This window comes from Marasmius oreades, chromosome 7, assembly GCF_018924745.1.
Source record: "Marasmius oreades isolate 03SP1 chromosome 7, whole genome shotgun sequence".
NCBI classification, from domain to species: Eukaryota; Fungi; Basidiomycota; class Agaricomycetes; order Agaricales; family Marasmiaceae; genus Marasmius; species Marasmius oreades.
This window is the reverse complement of record NC_057329.1, coordinates 2,546,924-2,562,794: the sequence shown is the minus strand read 5'-3', so window position 1 is coordinate 2,562,794 and position 15,871 is coordinate 2,546,924. Positions and strand designations below refer to the sequence as shown.

The following is a 15,871-nucleotide window of genomic DNA, read 5'->3' as shown; positions in this document are numbered from 1 at the left end:
AAAATCAGTCTCCGGCTATCACACAACATCCCCCCGAAAATAGTGCTATTTACCAGGAGAAGCTCCAAATTATGAATTCCGCTCGTTTTAAGCCTGCTACAGTGATTCTACAAGTGACAGCCCAAGAGTACGCTGTGTTGAAGAAGCTGTACAACGATTTGCAATGGTAGTTATAAGTTCTCTTGTGGACTCGGATGCGGCTTGCCGGCTGAAGGTTCTATAACAGACAGCAGCTTGCCGTAATGCGAAGGCGTCTCCTTCCGCAACCATTATCATGCCACTTATCAAGCGCAGAGAAAAGAACCTCATCCCTCCAGTCGAATCCGAAAACCGTGGATCTTCCACCCCTTCCTCTGGAACCTATCGCTCTAGTGCTTCAACATATGTTGCTAGCCGAGACGGAGACCCTTACAGCTCCACTAAATCAAACTCCTATCCCACTGAGGACGGTATCGATAATTTTCGAGACAAGTACAGCAGGAGTAACGGTATTGGAGATGTTTATTCTCGGGGGCATGCTCAGCTAGATCAAGATCGCAATGAACTGTTTGCGGGGTATAACCCTGAAAAGAGTGCGGGGACCAACAGGTTCTATGATGGTCCGGCGATGGGAGAAGAGGATGACGATGATGTCGAGGGAATCAAGAAGCAAACTCGATTTGTGAAACAGGAGAGTGTCAATTCCACTCGAAATGCTCTCCGGTTGGCGAGAGAAGCAGAAGAGACTGCGAGAGGTACGGTAGAGAAGTTGGGGGATCAATCTGGTATGTTTTAGGTTTCTTACGCCCATCCGAATAAGAATCTAATCTGGATAACATGACAGAGAGGCTTGCGAATACCGAGCGACATCTTGACATGTCGAAGAGTCACTCTCAACATGCTGCTGATAAAACGGACGAGCTCAAGAAGTTGAATAGATCCATCTTCCGTCCTGTTATTACCTTCAATAAGGATGCGAAACGCCGTGCCAAGGAAGCGCAGATTCAAGAACGGTACGAGGAAGAACGGGCTGAACGTGAGCGAACTATGCTTGATGTTCGTGAAACTCAGAACCGGCTTGGTCGAGCTGCGACTTACGGCCGGGGTGGAGATGAGGATGGGGAAGATTTGATCGGAGGACCAGGAGGCTCGGGCCGCTTCAGAAATACAGAAGAAGAACGTAAGGCGCGGAGAGCGCAGAACTCGCGATATCAATTTGAGGCCACCGCTTCGGACGATGAGATGGAGGATGAGATTGATGACAATCTGGATCAACTCGGCGAGGCAACCAAGAGATTGAAGGCTCTTGGGATGGCTATGGGCAGTGAGCTCGATACCCAGAATCGTAGAATCGATAATATAACCAGCAAGACCGATCGACTGGATAGTAATCTGAGTAATGTCACTCGAAGGGTGCGATTCAATGGTTCCTGTTTGCCGTTTTCAGCAGGCTTACTTATTTTCGTTTACAGCAAAAGAAAATCTAAACCTTTTCCTTACGAGAATGACATGGGGATTGATTTCTATAAATCGACACAGAAATTCTTGTATACCAGATCTCTGACTCAAGTAGCATTTGTTGCGTTGCAATTTGAATATGCTTTTCTATAGTGCACCTATGGACACCCACATCGAGACCTAATTACCTAATGCACAGTCGTGGGAAACAGTGTCATCGCTTTTTTGACTCCCTGGACCTAGACTGTGTATTCCAGTAACGGACCTGTGCCACCAGTTCTTGCTCTACAACCACGACCACATTCCTGACTATCTTAGTCAGTAAACACAATAATGTTCTCCAGTCCAACCCCAGCGCCAGGATCGAGAGCAATAGCGTCAAGAGCTCTTCGTAAAGCGGGGCTCATCGAACAGGATGCGCAAATGATAGATGCAACAGACAAACCAGGAGGGCGTAAAGGCTCTTCAAAGATAAGATCACATCGACCTCGGGCAATTGATGCATACAAAGAAGGACCTTCCCGAACGGTGAATATCCATGTTACTACTCACTACACTCCTTATAGGCTCGGATTCAACGAACAATGATTGGATTCATGGGCCGCCATCATCCCCTTCTACATTTCCTACGAACGAAACTTATTATCTTCTCACTCGCAGGCCAATCGCGAAGGCAGTTCTTCAGAAACATTATCTATTCGTGGTGCTTCGCGTCCGACAATTGTTGGTCGAGTACGGCGCAACGCAGTGTCAAGCAGCTCGGCCGGCCCGTCCCTTATACCAGTCCGAACACCGATACGAGGGAAAACCACTGGTGGGGTAGAAGTTTGGAGGAAACTGGTTCAAAAGCGGTGGAATCCAGACACGCGACTGTTGGATCTCAGCGTGAGTTTGCCGAGTTATTGCAGCAGCACGTTCTCATCTGTTTACCAGAACCTCATGGACGACGACCTGGTCAAGGCCAATAAACTTCAACCTCCAGGCTACGGCGGCAGTGGCCGTGAAGCAGCAGTTATCTTTAAGCTAGCCAAAGAGCTCAAACCCGAGGTAGCCATTTCTCACTCGATAGTTTGCCCCTACTTAACACCTGTTTTTTGTAGGTTCAATCTCTGGATTTGTCAAATAGCAAGTTTGGCGGGGGTGATCTAGCATTGCTCGGGCATTATTTACCTCAGCTAGCCAACCTATCTTTACACAATAATCAACTCAGGTCGTATAGGGACCTTGATTCTCTCGCTGGAAAGAAGGGAAAATTGATGTTGTTGAGGGAGTTGATCCTGACTGGGAACCCTATAAGAGAGGAGGAGGTGACTAAAGGGAAGGGCGAGCATTTTACAAGGTGTGCTGTATCTCTTTTGCGTACAAGTAAACGCCACTGACTTTGAGGCCTTGTGTAGAGAGGTTACAAAGCGGTTTCCTTCACTCTCGGTGTTGGATGGTCAACGAATAAGTGCAATATCTTTTGACGTGCCACAACCTTCCACTTCTTCAACGCCTGCTGAAAAGCCATCCTCTACGACATTTCCCTTTGAGATGGGTGGTTCTCTGATCGTTGGCGTTGAACCGGCGTTAATTACAAACTTTTTGATGCGGTACGCCGAGTCTGTCGGTCGTGTAAACCGATTTCTTACAGTTGACGCAGATACTTTTCATTATTCGATACCAATCGAGCCGCCCTCCAGAGCGTGTATGATTCGACAGCGCGATATTCGTTTGCTGTCAACACCAGTATACCTGAGCGAGCACGCACACAGGGTTTGCATACTCGTTTGCCCAACCAGAAGAAGCTCGAATGGACTCAATGGCTGTCAAATTCCACTGGTGGCTCGCGTAACTTGATGAGACTTGGGAACTCGGTGGAGAAACAGGAACAGCGGTTATTTATTGGTGGACAAGCCATCGTTAATTCCTTTCAAGGACTACCGCAAACTAAGCATGACTTGTCTGGACCTGCGGAGAAGTTTTCAGTGGATTGCTTCCCAGTCGCTCATGCGGGGATTATGGGATTGTTGACAATGGTGCACGGCGAGTTTACTGAATGTGAGTTTGGTACGTCCAGTGGTGATAAGTACAACACTTATACTGCTTTCTTAGTACCAGCGGAGGGACTGCGGTCTTTCGATAGGACATTTTTGCTAGTTCCTGCCCCTGATAACTCGCCGTAAGCTTGTCATGGGCGTTACGATGTGGATACCAATTGACTGTAAATTCAATGTTTCTAACAGGTCGAAAATGGATGGCTGGAATGTGGTCATTGTTTCAGACCAGTTGATGATAAGGGCGTATTCAGGAAGTGATGCGTGGAAACCCGGACCAATGGTGGTACAACCAGAGCTACAAGCCTCCCACCGGAACCCTCCGCAACAACAAACTTCTTTACCGACGCAAGGGCAGTCTCAAGCGACTCCAGCGTTACCGCCAGACCAACAGGCTGCACTCGTCACAATCGTGAGTGTTTCAATACTCCTTACTCCCAGCTTCGTCGCTTAACTTTTTGCTCTCTTGCCAATCTCGCAGCCTGAACCTCAACGGTCGCTCGTAGTGCAGGTCTGCGCACGTACTGGGCTAAATGTCAAATTCGCTGTGGATTGCCTGACTGGTAATTCATGGGATCTGGAGAAAGCCGTCAACAATTTTAACGAAGTAAAGGCATGTATAGGTTAATCAGGCTGTTCCCCCGCCTATCACTACCCTCGTGTTCCCATTCATATATCTGTTATGGGTGTTTGTGATACCGGGTGTGATGGCGGGATGCAGCCAGTATTTGTGAGCCTCACGCTGATTTCAACTCCTTGGGTTTATAGGGCACTCTTTCTCGGGACGCGTTCTTATAGACCACCTCGCCCCAAGTTATCGATCTACATCAAGAATGTCCTCTGAATCCCAACTCCTCGCCTTTTCTACAATACACCCCCCGTCGTTTACTGTTCTTTTCTGTACTCCTCGTCAACAAAAACTATTGATACTGCATTACTACCATCTTGCACTATACTCACATACTGTATTTTTATTTAGAAGAACGTTTGAGCGTATTTACTGGCGAATGCCTAGATTTCGCCGCCGGACCAAGTTTCTTCTGATCGGGGGATCGCGTAGTTAAAGGTGAGGCGTTACCCAAGCAACGGCTCTTTCGCTCAGGCCGTAACCTCGAGTACTTGGCCTTTCTCCACCCAAGTAATGCGGGTCCAGGAAAATATATGTGGCTGCCAGTGGCTAGCACTTCGGTTTCTGCAACAGTCTCAGCTCTAGTAAAGTTAACATTAACATGCAAATACAGTTCTGTCACTAAAAGCTCCGACTGTCACCAATACAATTCGGTGACTTTCTAAATTCGATGACGAGAACATAGGGTCTTCCTCCGATTCGGAAGGTTCAAAGAACGAGAAGCGGCATTGTGGAATCAGCGGTGAGTAAAATTTGGGACTTCACTCATAGTCACGGTTGTAAAGATACCTCCTCTAGCTTTCGATATGGATGGAAGTATAGCTTGTCTCCTGAGGCCCCCCTCCAAGTCTATAGAATGTCTGCCTGTGTTTGCAAACATTTTGACAAGGGTACGTACTGATTGTAAACCCAGTGTAAAACCTGCCTTGAGGACGTTTCGAGTATGAATACCGTCAGGGTTGCGTTGAGCGCTTGAAGTGCACGTTTTCTCGTCAGCTTCTGAAGCTTTCTGATTCCTCTCCTTTATTTACCTCGTTGCAGTTTGTGTGTTCCGGTGTCAAATAGGTCTCGGTGTGTGGTATGTATATATACCAGGACATTCATTCGAAGGCGGACCTCGTTTAACTCCCCACTCTCCTTGGCTTGCTTTTAACGTGTCTGTGTCTCTTTTTCTCTATTCCCTTCCTCTCTACACGTTCACTGGTCTTCTCCCTTCCGTCTCAACGCGTTTTTCTTTTGTTTCGTGGCTGTTATATGACTTAGCACCTAATCATGACCCGAAGTCGCTCGCTATTTAGTTTCAGTCTCCAATCTTCTGCTCTACGCGGGGACTATGAACGGGTGGAACACGCTCTACAGGCAGGTGCCGATGTAAACGTTTTGGACGCGTCTGGAAAGGGTGCAGTCATGTGTGCTATTGCAGGCGAACAGTATGTGGTCGTTATTGTCTCTTTACTGCTCGAAACCCTAACTGGCATAAACTTCCTCTTACATACAGTTGGAATAACATCGAAATCTCATCGGTGATGACACCTGATCGCGTAAAAATTCTCGAAATACTGCTCGAACATGCCGAAAACTCCCTTTATGCCTTCAACGCGCCTCAAAGGGGGTTTAATGGAGTGACACCATTGGGGATGGCAGCGTGGTTGAATTCGGAAATTGCTGTTCGTCTTCTTCTCGACAATAGTTCAGGAGTGGTGGATGTTGACGGTATGGACTCACACGGGGCCACACCTCTAATGTGTAAGTGTGAATTTCGGGTTTGAATAATTTCATGACGCTCAAGAACATATCCGCAATGCCCTCAGATGCCGCTCGTGACGGAAATTTGGATATTGTAAGAATCCTGGTAAGAGATCATTCTTACGACCGTGTTGATTGCGGCCTGATTATGTTCCACTATTGACAGTTGCAGCATGGTGCTCGACCAGACTTTAGGGACAAGAATCATCGAACTTCCGTGCAATACGCGCTTTATCATCCACGAATTCTTCATGCCTGTGAATCTCTCCTTCGGTCTCATCGTCACCACGAAAATCAGGTGATTAGGTACAATGTTCTGTACTATTCAAAGCTGACGCAATTGTATCTACTAGGGCTCACCATTAACATCCACAATCGATCTTTCTCTTCCTCAGACATCTAGTGGCAAACTTTTGAGATCGACAGCCTCTTTATTGCAAGCCGTCGTGTCCTCGGATGTAGATTCAGTCAAGAGCTTGTTATCCCACTCGTCAAACGCATCGACACCCATTCTCATCAATCAACCAGATTCATATGGTTGGAGCCCTATTCATCACTGCAGCTCCGCACGCAATCTTTCGAGGGAGATTCTCGACTCTCTCTATTGTGCCGGTGCTGACGTCTCCTTGTTCACGTCCAAAGAACATTACACTCCCCTTCATTGTCTGGCCTTTTCGAGCTCGGATGATGTATATGACTTTGCTATCCACCTCATACGCGACCTTCGAGCACCGCTTTCGGCCACAGACAGACAGGGTGCGACTTGTATCCACATCGTTGCTGAACATGGGTCGAATGTCGACCTGTTAAGGGCCTTCTTGGAATGCGATACCACTGGGCGTATCCGCGAAATGCGCGACAACAATGGGTATGTTTCCGGTACTTGACTTTCTTCTTGATATCTCATCCCCTTTTAAAAATAGCATGACCCCGTTGGACCTTGCAAGGCCACAATTCCGAGAAGTTATTGGTTTGGCAACGGAGAGCTTTCGTCCAGAATCCGCTCTCTCAATCTCCACAATACGCCCTCGACTACTTTCCTTTCCGTCTTCGGACTGTGTTGTACAGACAAGACAGGATGATGACGCACTTTCTCTATGCGACTTTGACGCTGTTACAGCTGCTCACCAGCTTATCGACAACTTGCGGATTACCTCACCTTCTCTGCATCACGATTGCAACAGCGTTCATATTAATCATATCGAGAACCTCATACGAGAGACTAGCCAACTCTCTACTGCTATAATCAGAAATCTCCGATGTCGCTCTAAATGTGCCTCTAAAGCGGTAAAGAATGTTGCTTGGGAGTCCTCTATCGTCGACGACCTTCTTCAGGCGGTTTCTGTAGCCGCAAATGATAAACTTCTCGCTCAGGGATTGGGCGATTCGATTCGCGTTGGACACTGTCATCGGGAATCCGAGGATTCTCAGCTCACTGCAGTGTCGGTGACTGAATCAAAAGATGAGTCGCCGGCCTTGGTAGTGGAACAAGATCGGCAGCAATGGGAGAAGAGCACGCAGCAGCAGGTGGAATCGGTAAAAAACAAAACCTCATCGCCTGGCAGCTCGAGTTCGTTCTTTCAAGGCTGGTTTAGGCGCAAAAGTATTACCAGAAGGACACGTGGGAAAGCTGGACAACCCGATTTATCGTCACTGCCAGTTGATTCCGCTCGCAGCCTCAGAACCGAGGCACCCTCTGAGGCTCAGATGTGGCTAGCAGAGTCTGCCGATATGACTTTGCGCTCTTCTTCTGTTGTCCTGGACGCAGCGAGAAATGAGCTTTTCACTATAAAGGAGGGCCTCGTATCCGTAAGTTCATGCAATTTCCTTTGCATCTATCATGACTCATTCGTTGGACAGGCATCTCAATTTATTGCTTCCTCGGAAAGATCTATAACCAGAGCTGAAAGAATTATTGCCAAGGCTATCAAGGTAAGTATTGCTGCGCTCAACTTGCGAACTTCGTAATTCAACCTTTTTTCATTTCAGAAACGTAAAGGTTTGCTGGCGGACCTCCGAACTCACTCCAAAAACCCGGCAAAAGATCTTTTCATCCGTCCCAAAAACACATCATCCCACTTACTTGATTCCAATCTTTCATCAAAAGCCAGTCTTACCTCGCTATATTCCGTTGCATCTGTGAACTCTGAAACTTCAACTTCGTGTCACCACTACCACCCCCCGAGCTCGTTTGAGGCGATTATCGCTGAAAATGACGATGAGGAAACGAAAGCTATTAGGAGATTAATTCTTAGGAAAATCGAAGCCAGAACGGATGGTGCCCTTGATGAGGTTGAGAAGGCTACCCCGCGGCTTCGTGTTGTAACAGAAACGGTTCGGGGGGTTAAGAGAAGGGCGTGTTTGACTATAGATGTATCTCGGACTCGGTAGAGCTGAACAAGTGTACTCTTAATTGTTATAGAAATGTGGAATATGTTGTACATTATGTGTAAATTATTCGTTTGATTCAAATTTGTTTCTGTTCTCAGTATGTACTTGCTACAAAATCTTCAAGTACATATTCGTCTGTCCGGCTGGTTGATCTCGTCGCCTTCATTGTTTTCCTGCAAATTTCTTTTTGCTTTCCAACTGACAGGAGGATGTGTACATTTGGCTGAATCTAACCTCCAAAAAGGTATAAACTGCCTATCTCAACGAGCTCAAGGCTGTTGTAACTTGTCGACGTGCTGCCGGGTTTCCTGAGAAAATAGTGAACAGTGGACCGTTCTACTGAGTAGGTATTGTCATGTAAAGCAATGTTTCTAATGAAAGGGTATGATACAAATGCGATGAGTCCAAACAGTAATTGAGTGGTATCAATACTTCAAGTTCGGGTTTTGCTTCCGCGCGAACGCCTCTCTACAGTAATGGTGAGTGACCTCCCCTCTGCATTCAAATGATACTAGTTCAGTACCTGTTCGTGCTCGGAGATCAACGTGATAAACTCACCTAGGACTATGAACTGCTATCACACTATTGCCTATCCGTTTGCTACACTGAGGACAACTAGAGCAAGCGCATCAGTATCATTCTATTGCGTTCGAAGAAAGACTCAAAAGCTTACATCCGACTATCCGTAACCTTTACCCTCCGTGCCTGTAACGCTATGAGTGACCTCGACAGTTGGTCATTCCTCGCCTTGCTAACAGACCGCATCATATGCGCATCGAACACCGGTATCCTCAAACCGTCGATTAAGAACGTTCTCAACTCTTGTATCGTCACCAGCTGAGGAAGGAGTTGCAAAGCTTCTATGGTGTCGAGACGCGGACTATGACGACTGATCAGTTCGAGAGCGGGCTGTAAGAGGTTCACGTTGGTCTTGACAGTTGGCCGGAGGTATATTCGAAGGAGAGTGAGGAACACGTTGCTCGTTGGAGAATTCGCCTTGTAGTGACGTTTGCAGTATCTTGAGGTACATTGTCAGTAGTCAGGTTTCGCCGACTTGATAACGACTCACTCCTCCGCTTTGAAGTACTCGCGAAGCCGATATACGTAGAGCTCAAGGGCTTGATCGTGACGGCCTAATCTTCCCAGTAAGATTGCGCGAGCTTCATAAAGATCTAAGAATGAGAGTTGAACGGGCAATCGGAACTGAGAGTGGGCGGTTATAACCTTCAGAAGAGAGCAGTCCGTACAGCCGGTCTACTTGGTAGAGATGCGTCGTATTGATGAACTTCAGTAGCTTGTCGTAAAGTTCTTTGCGAGACCCTAATATTCGTAAACTCAATAAAGGCGAACGAACGAGTTCATAGCATTAGACGTACCCTCGTCCCCACGCTTTCTTGCTGCTATCGTCATCTTGGAGTAGAGCTCGGCAATCCTATCGTGAAACTCGGGCGAAACCTCCTCTCGTTCGTGAATGAGGTACTCCAAGTATCGAGCACAGAGATTAGGGTCCACGTTCTCGAGATAGTCGGCCACCGCTCGTCGAGGTAATTCCACATCTTCGGATTTGAAGACCTGAATTGAACATTCGGGGGTTGAATAATGCCACTTCAGGCGATGTGGAGAAAAACAGATCACCTCTAATGCCATGCTAGAGTCTTGCTGGAATAGCCAGTGAGAAGATTCAAATATCTGATCCAGATATTCCGGACCGAGTTTCCTGAGATATTGAATTGACGCATCGAGCCGAGTTTCCATGTCTTGTTCCTTCTCACCAAGTCTACAGTCAAAAGACACTCTGAGGATGATCCCATCATGTAATTGAAATGGTAGAACTTACTGACGAAGGAGGTCTAAAGCTTTGCGATGCATCTTCTTCTGGTGATAAAGGTCCCTCAATTCGTGGAACATCTAAGGAAAAACGGCATGAAACATTCCGTCAAGACAACTTGGTGATAGCCGAGCCCCACCTGCCGCTCTCGTAGTATCCCTTCCACCTCCTCGACTTCACACCAATTGGCAATACGGAACAGAGACCCGGCTAATGAAGGCCTGACCATCAGATACGACTTGAACAAGGCAGTGTCAACGATTTGTGCATTTCGAAGCAGTTGCTGTGGTGTAAGCGCTGAAAGTTGGATGCTCGGCGTAGCATATAGCTCCTCAACCGGAGTGTCTGATAAGGGAGCGATGGAATGAGCTTGATCAGTTGGCGTTATACCCACCGCTTTCAGTGCTCCAGCGAGATGAGGACGTCGGTCGGCTAAAAACCGTATGAGATTCTCGACGGATTTTTTTAGATCGTCTTTGTAAAACGTCAGTTAAGCAGAACTAAAATGAGGGCAAAAAGCCTCCTTACTATGAATGCTATCGACAATAGTTGATTTTGGCTTTGCTTGACGATTCGACTGATTAGATCGAATTGACGCAGTATCATCGTCCTTCTGTGTGGCTACGGCTCCTCCCATAAAAGCTCCGAGTTGATTTTTCAACCGTCCACGTAAAGTTCCTGTTCCTGTTTGCAATCCCAGGTTCAAGTTCTCCAACAGGTCAGACGCCGCGGATATAGACGTTGAGACTGTTTTTTCATACGATGGTCCACTGGTGCTCCAATCTTGGGAAACGTTTATTCCTTGTTCAATATTCTGCTCCTTGTCATTGTTATCGGGATTAGACGACTTGGTAGACTGGGTATCATCCACCGGAGCCGGCGAAGCGGGGCCGCCGTACAGGGTTATCCAGTTCTCGGGAGGAACTGAAAGGCGGCCTGAAATCGATTCAGGATACAAAGCTAGAACTTTAGCGGGATTCACATTGAGTTCGATAAATTCATCAATGGCTTGATCGAATTGACGATCTCGAAAGAGTGTCACAGCGTTCAACATACGGATCAATGTATGGCGTTTATCCTGGGACCATCCAATTCCGTGAACAAGTCGAGGGTCACAACACAGCGAGTAAACATTACCTTGTCCGGTAAAACAGCCTCCTCAATTGTGTCTAAAAGTTTCAGAGCATCGGCATATTGACTTGACTGGACGAGTTCGTCTATTTGTTCAGCCCACGGTTTCATCCAGATCTGCCAGATCGTGCTCCCATCGTTTGCAGCCGCTGTTCTGTCCGTAGGGGTGGTGATGAGATAGATATGGGATTTCGGTGCAGTGGAGGGTGTAAGTAACCGTATGGTTGCGTTACCAACGGCTGGTGTGATGGATGGCGGTGTAGACGGCTTGTCTTGAGTGAACGGATATATATATGTTTGGGTAGGAAGAAATGATATCGACGATCTTATTTGCACTGCAGTTGTGGATATCATCTGCGTCGCCTGGGAAATTTCTGCCGAGGCTTTCATTTCTGAGATGGGCAATGAACCTGCAGGAAGTACCGAGAACAGGTATGGCTTGAGAAACGCTGGTGAAAATCAGTTTGTGATCGGCTTTAAGTCAAAATATCGCACCTATCTCTTCAGGGGGTGTTGTCCAGACAGCTGCATTGCGTCCGGTAGGTTTTGCGTCCTTTCCAATTACGATGCCCTCATCTAGGGAGTCGGGTTCATCCTGAGGAATGCGAGGGGGTAAAGGCTGATTACGCACTGTCTCTCAAGATGAGGGTATCATCATCGTTTAGACGGACCACGCCAGGCTTAGCTTTAGCACCAAGACCAAGAGTCATATACCCTGTTAATCCGCTGAGAGTCCCTATGGTCGAAGGTCCACCAGCAGCCGGTAACGGCATAGTGACCTCTGTTGCAGTTAATTTATCGAGCGAAAAAATGGCATATTCGTTCGCTGGATAGGCGAAACATGCGTGATCATCGTCAATGAATGAAATGACTCGAGGTGAATGGGGTAAAGCGTATTCCTATGAACCTTCAGGTGAGATAAACTGGAGTTTGATCAATTTCTCGGGTCCATACCTTGACTTCCTGAGCGTCCCCGTCCTTCCAGGAGTAGATGACGACCTTCCTTCGACATCCAACGACAAGACGAGTCAACAACGTTGGTATGGATCTCTTGGAAGATTTGGTGAACGCCACTTCTGCAGAGCCGTCGGGCAAGAGATGTTGGACACACGTATGTATAGCGAAAGAAAACGCGGCTTTGGCATTGCTGAGAACGGTGGGAGGGGAAAAACCAGGTAATGGGTACAAGGTCACGGTAGACTCTATCGTCGGCTTTCAGTCAGACGCGCAGCAAAACCAGATTCCAAATAAACACACCGGAAAGAACAACCAGAGAATTGATGTCCTTGATGAATCCCAATAGCTCAATAGACTTTCTTGTCAGGTTCTTCTTCACTTCCACCAACGACAATATTTCCCCCGATTCCTCTGCTGGTTCATTATCCACGCCGTATACGTGAAGGCTCCCCGTAGCAGTCCCGACATATAGCCTGTCACCTACAACATGAATCAGCGATTGAGAGGCAGATCAATAACGAGAAAGAGGTTTACCTTGAATCAAGAGGGATTCGATACGCTCTTTAAAACCTGACAACACTGATCTCGGAAACAAGAAGGGTGCCATTGCAGATTGGAGGGTCGCATTGCACGACGTCGCGGGGCTATTGTTTCTCACGCGCACGCTGCACTGTAGCGTCATTCATATGGAAGCACTAACAACTTTGCGCGCCAATGCCTCCAGATCCAGAGCTTAGTATGTTGGGTTCTCAAAAAGCGTTCTGGAAGACTTGGACATCCAAACCGCGGTGTATGGAGTGGTAGTTGAACCTGCCGTTGGTGCGTTATCTAACTTGAGATGTTCTCGGGTCATTGATCATTATTTTTCTCTACACCGCCAATAGCTGAATAGATAGCCGACATATGTGCTACTTTATATAATCACCATCTGTCTCCAGATATGTTCACGATATGTAGAGTCACATGACAATGCCCTAATTACTTAGCACAAATGTTTCCAGTGGTCCTCCTGCCCTACTCTTGCATACATTGACCTTTGGTAGGTAAAATATCTCATTTGGACCCATTTCCATCGCGGGAGGAACAAGGGAAGCCAGAATTCCCTTTGCTGGATTGTGTTATGGCATGGTTACGGCATGGTCAATATATGTTCACGATATATTGAGTTTATGGGATATATATAAAGTAGCACATTTCTGTACGACATGGGCCGGTTTTGGTGGTGTAGTGTTTGGTATTCCTGAAGCTATTTGGGATCCGATATTTAAAGCGAAATCGACCTTGTAACATCATGGAGTACGGTTCCTCTTTCAGAAGATTTTACTGGTTTTTGTAACCTTCGGATTTCTGAAAACGGGGTGCTTTCCTGAGGTATGCGTTAAGGACAGTGATGTAGAAAGTGGAGAAACTGTCAGTCTTGGAATATTCACATAAACGTGTTCAGCATCTTGTCAATTGGAGACCACAGCTCTAGCAATCATCACTGAATCTACGAACGTCTACTCATAACCGTCCCTCGCAAATGTCCTTTGGGTGTGAAAAATCGCCCACATATTACAAGGTTTCGTTCTTCTTCCATTCAACTAAGTTGGCTTATGCGCTCACAACTTCCGGATTTGCGATACGGTTAGGTACGGCCGCCGTGTTGCAAGCTTGACAGATAAGTTCGTCCTCGCAAAGCGAAATTGAGGCATGCCAGTGTCTAAGCGCTCTATGTGGCTGATACTCACCTGACAACGGTTAGATCTCGACAAACAAGTTTTGGAGACTATCTTTCAAGATGGCAACGATATTAGTATGACCTGAACTCTGGATCGACCCTCCTATATACAGAGCAATCCCTTCGAATCTAGCACTTTTCACATATTCATAATTCAGAGCAGTTCATACCGGAAAGGTTTTGAACAGCGACGACCTGAGGTTTGCCAATCTTACTCTCCCTTTGGCTTCGGGTTTAGGACCTGTCGAGACATGCACATTAATATTGCCCAGCAATCCATTTTGGCGAGGTATGACTTATTTGCCCCAATCACACTGGCAAGTAAATCTCAGGGACAAATGGCTGGACTGTTGTGGGCCTTTGATATTTTACCCATACTTGATAGGCACGGATGGGAAACTGGATATTCAGTCGAGTCATGACTTACTGCCAGTATTGCGAACCGTCCTGTTAACCTCAAGCACAAGCTTTCTCCTCGTAGAGTCCAGGAGCTGATCCTCTTGAGGGCGGAACGAACTGGAACGGAACTATCTGCGTGGGCTCTTGGCGTTGTATAACTGTTCAAACCTTTAGAATTTCTCCTCTCAATCGATATTTATCACAGTCCCGCCTCACGGCTACCTCAAAGAATTTCCAGCGAAGACCGAAACATCTCTTCCTCCTCCCACGCTTTCCTGATTCCTACGGCGAGAAATGTCTCAAAGATCTGTTATAGTTGTATTCACTAGGGATGCAATGATTTGGCGAGGCGTGCGAAGGTCAGCCATAAACTTCACATCACGGTGGGAGAGCCACAAGAGAAACCCGATTTCATCTCCCTTTTTCGACACTTTCTTTCGCGCTGGCGTCTTTATTCCCAGAAATTGGCTCGACGCAGTTGGACTCAAGCAAATCCCCAAGCCTGAAGTCGCTTCACAGTGCTTTACCCTGTGAATCGTTCTGGTCGCCTCCAGATTTGGGACCTTTCTCTCAACCCCCCTTTGTGACATAATCGTGTAATACTGCATCTGATGATTGGCCTTCAATGAGTCCTTTTTGCGATCCCACCCTGAAGAGGCTCTGCCCGGAAAGTAACTGGGAAACATGTAGTTTTTTTTTGCAAGCACTCTCATCCCCACGGATGGTCACTTAAAACATGGAGAACTTCCTATGCCTCTCTCTTCTTTGTGCCCGCGCGACTTCTCTGCTTTTTGTGCATCAGTGCTCGCCTCGCCTTCGCCATGTTGTTCAGCTCTATCTTCTCGCTTGCTTGCCTCACGGCTGTAATTGCCACTCCCTTGCACCCTCGTCAAACCACGAACACGAATGTGAGAATCAACCAAATCGTGGATGCACTCGACATAGCCATCCACGTCAATATTCCTGACGTTCGTAAGTCGCATTCAGTGAAAATCGCATTAGTGGCAGTGATTCCTGACACCGCACAGAGAATTTGGAAGCTAGCCACAGAGCCAATGCCAATACTATTGGACCTCAGTTCGATCAACTGGTCACTGCGTACAACACGGCCACGAGGAACCTGAATGCTACTGCAATCAGCTCGGGGTACGCAATTCACGTGTTTACTTGATAGTTCGCGAACTTACATGTTACTTCAGGAGCAACACGACAATGCCTCGAAACGATGATATTGGTGTTACCTACGCTACAGCTCTTTCGTGAGATTAGACAATACCCTTTTACTTCAATGCCCAGGCTAAATCAAGGCGGTCAGTCTGACGACTTCAGGCTTGTCCGGGCTTTCTCCCACCGTTGTTGTCGGCCTCCCAGCAATGTTCGCTAAACTCGACCCAGCTATAGCCGCCTCCGTCGTCGCTCTCAATCGTACCCTTCCCGGGTCTGGAAGCTTGATTCATACCATGTAAGCTGTTATGGATCTTGAATCCGGGCATTGGGATTGACTCAACCGTTTTCAGGATGCTCGATGCTAGGCAGTTCCTCCAACGCGAGAATATGACTCAGACCCTTACCGTCCTTGGATTTCCAACTGCCTAGAG

The 15,871-nt window shown here is 47.2% G+C and overlaps 5 protein-coding genes across 5 annotated transcripts; 4 read left to right on the top strand and 1 right to left on the bottom strand.

Annotated features, from left to right (window-relative positions):
• Window positions 1–274: 274 nt before the first annotated feature.
• E1B28_011561 (uncharacterized protein) lies at window positions 275–1,466 on the top strand (the record flags this gene model as incomplete). The annotated part of the gene is made up of 3 exons (XM_043156612.1): window positions 275–764; window positions 824–1,392; window positions 1,452–1,466. 3 exons carry the CDS (start codon window positions 275–277, stop codon window positions 1,464–1,466), a joined length of 1,074 nt encoding a protein of 357 aa, XP_043006399.1.
• A 304-nt stretch (window positions 1,467–1,770) lies between these two features.
• On the top strand, window positions 1,771–4,101 carry E1B28_011560 (uncharacterized protein; the record flags this gene model as incomplete). The annotated part of the gene is made up of 9 exons (XM_043156611.1): window positions 1,771–1,965; window positions 2,098–2,322; window positions 2,371–2,484; window positions 2,538–2,776; window positions 2,835–3,029; window positions 3,080–3,477; window positions 3,532–3,598; window positions 3,663–3,885; window positions 3,955–4,101. The coding sequence occupies 9 exons, from the start codon at window positions 1,771–1,773 to the stop codon at window positions 4,099–4,101; spliced, it is 1,803 nt and encodes a 600-aa protein (XP_043006398.1).
• A 692-nt stretch (window positions 4,102–4,793) lies between these two features.
• Window positions 4,794–8,366, top strand: E1B28_011559 (uncharacterized protein). The gene is made up of 10 exons (XM_043156610.1): window positions 4,794–4,843; window positions 4,900–4,991; window positions 5,143–5,531; window positions 5,600–5,847; window positions 5,913–5,953; window positions 6,014–6,145; window positions 6,201–6,715; window positions 6,771–7,656; window positions 7,708–7,779; window positions 7,837–8,366. The coding sequence occupies exons 3-10, from the start codon at window positions 5,374–5,376 to the stop codon at window positions 8,236–8,238; spliced, it is 2,454 nt and encodes an 817-aa protein (XP_043006397.1). The 5' UTR covers window positions 4,794–4,843; window positions 4,900–4,991; window positions 5,143–5,373; the 3' UTR covers window positions 8,239–8,366.
• A 201-nt stretch (window positions 8,367–8,567) lies between these two features.
• E1B28_011558 (uncharacterized protein) lies at window positions 8,568–12,797 on the bottom strand. The gene is made up of 16 exons (XM_043156609.1): window positions 12,689–12,797; window positions 12,455–12,634; window positions 12,152–12,399; window positions 11,829–12,096; window positions 11,693–11,773; window positions 11,204–11,646; window positions 10,595–11,144; window positions 10,206–10,540; window positions 10,076–10,146; window positions 9,874–10,015; window positions 9,615–9,810; window positions 9,463–9,558; window positions 9,308–9,410; window positions 8,912–9,256; window positions 8,797–8,853; window positions 8,568–8,733 (listed from the first exon to the last, which is right to left on the bottom strand). The coding sequence occupies exons 1-16, from the start codon at window positions 12,759–12,761 to the stop codon at window positions 8,664–8,666; spliced, it is 3,258 nt and encodes a 1,085-aa protein (XP_043006396.1). The 5' UTR covers window positions 12,762–12,797; the 3' UTR covers window positions 8,568–8,663.
• A 2,297-nt stretch (window positions 12,798–15,094) lies between these two features.
• Window positions 15,095–15,869, top strand: E1B28_011557 (uncharacterized protein; the record flags this gene model as incomplete). Its single annotated transcript, XM_043156608.1, has 5 exons — window positions 15,095–15,245; window positions 15,302–15,419; window positions 15,473–15,532; window positions 15,589–15,735; window positions 15,791–15,869. The coding sequence occupies 5 exons, from the start codon at window positions 15,095–15,097 to the stop codon at window positions 15,867–15,869; spliced, it is 555 nt and encodes a 184-aa protein (XP_043006395.1).
• Between the last annotated feature and the right edge of the window lie 2 nt (window positions 15,870–15,871).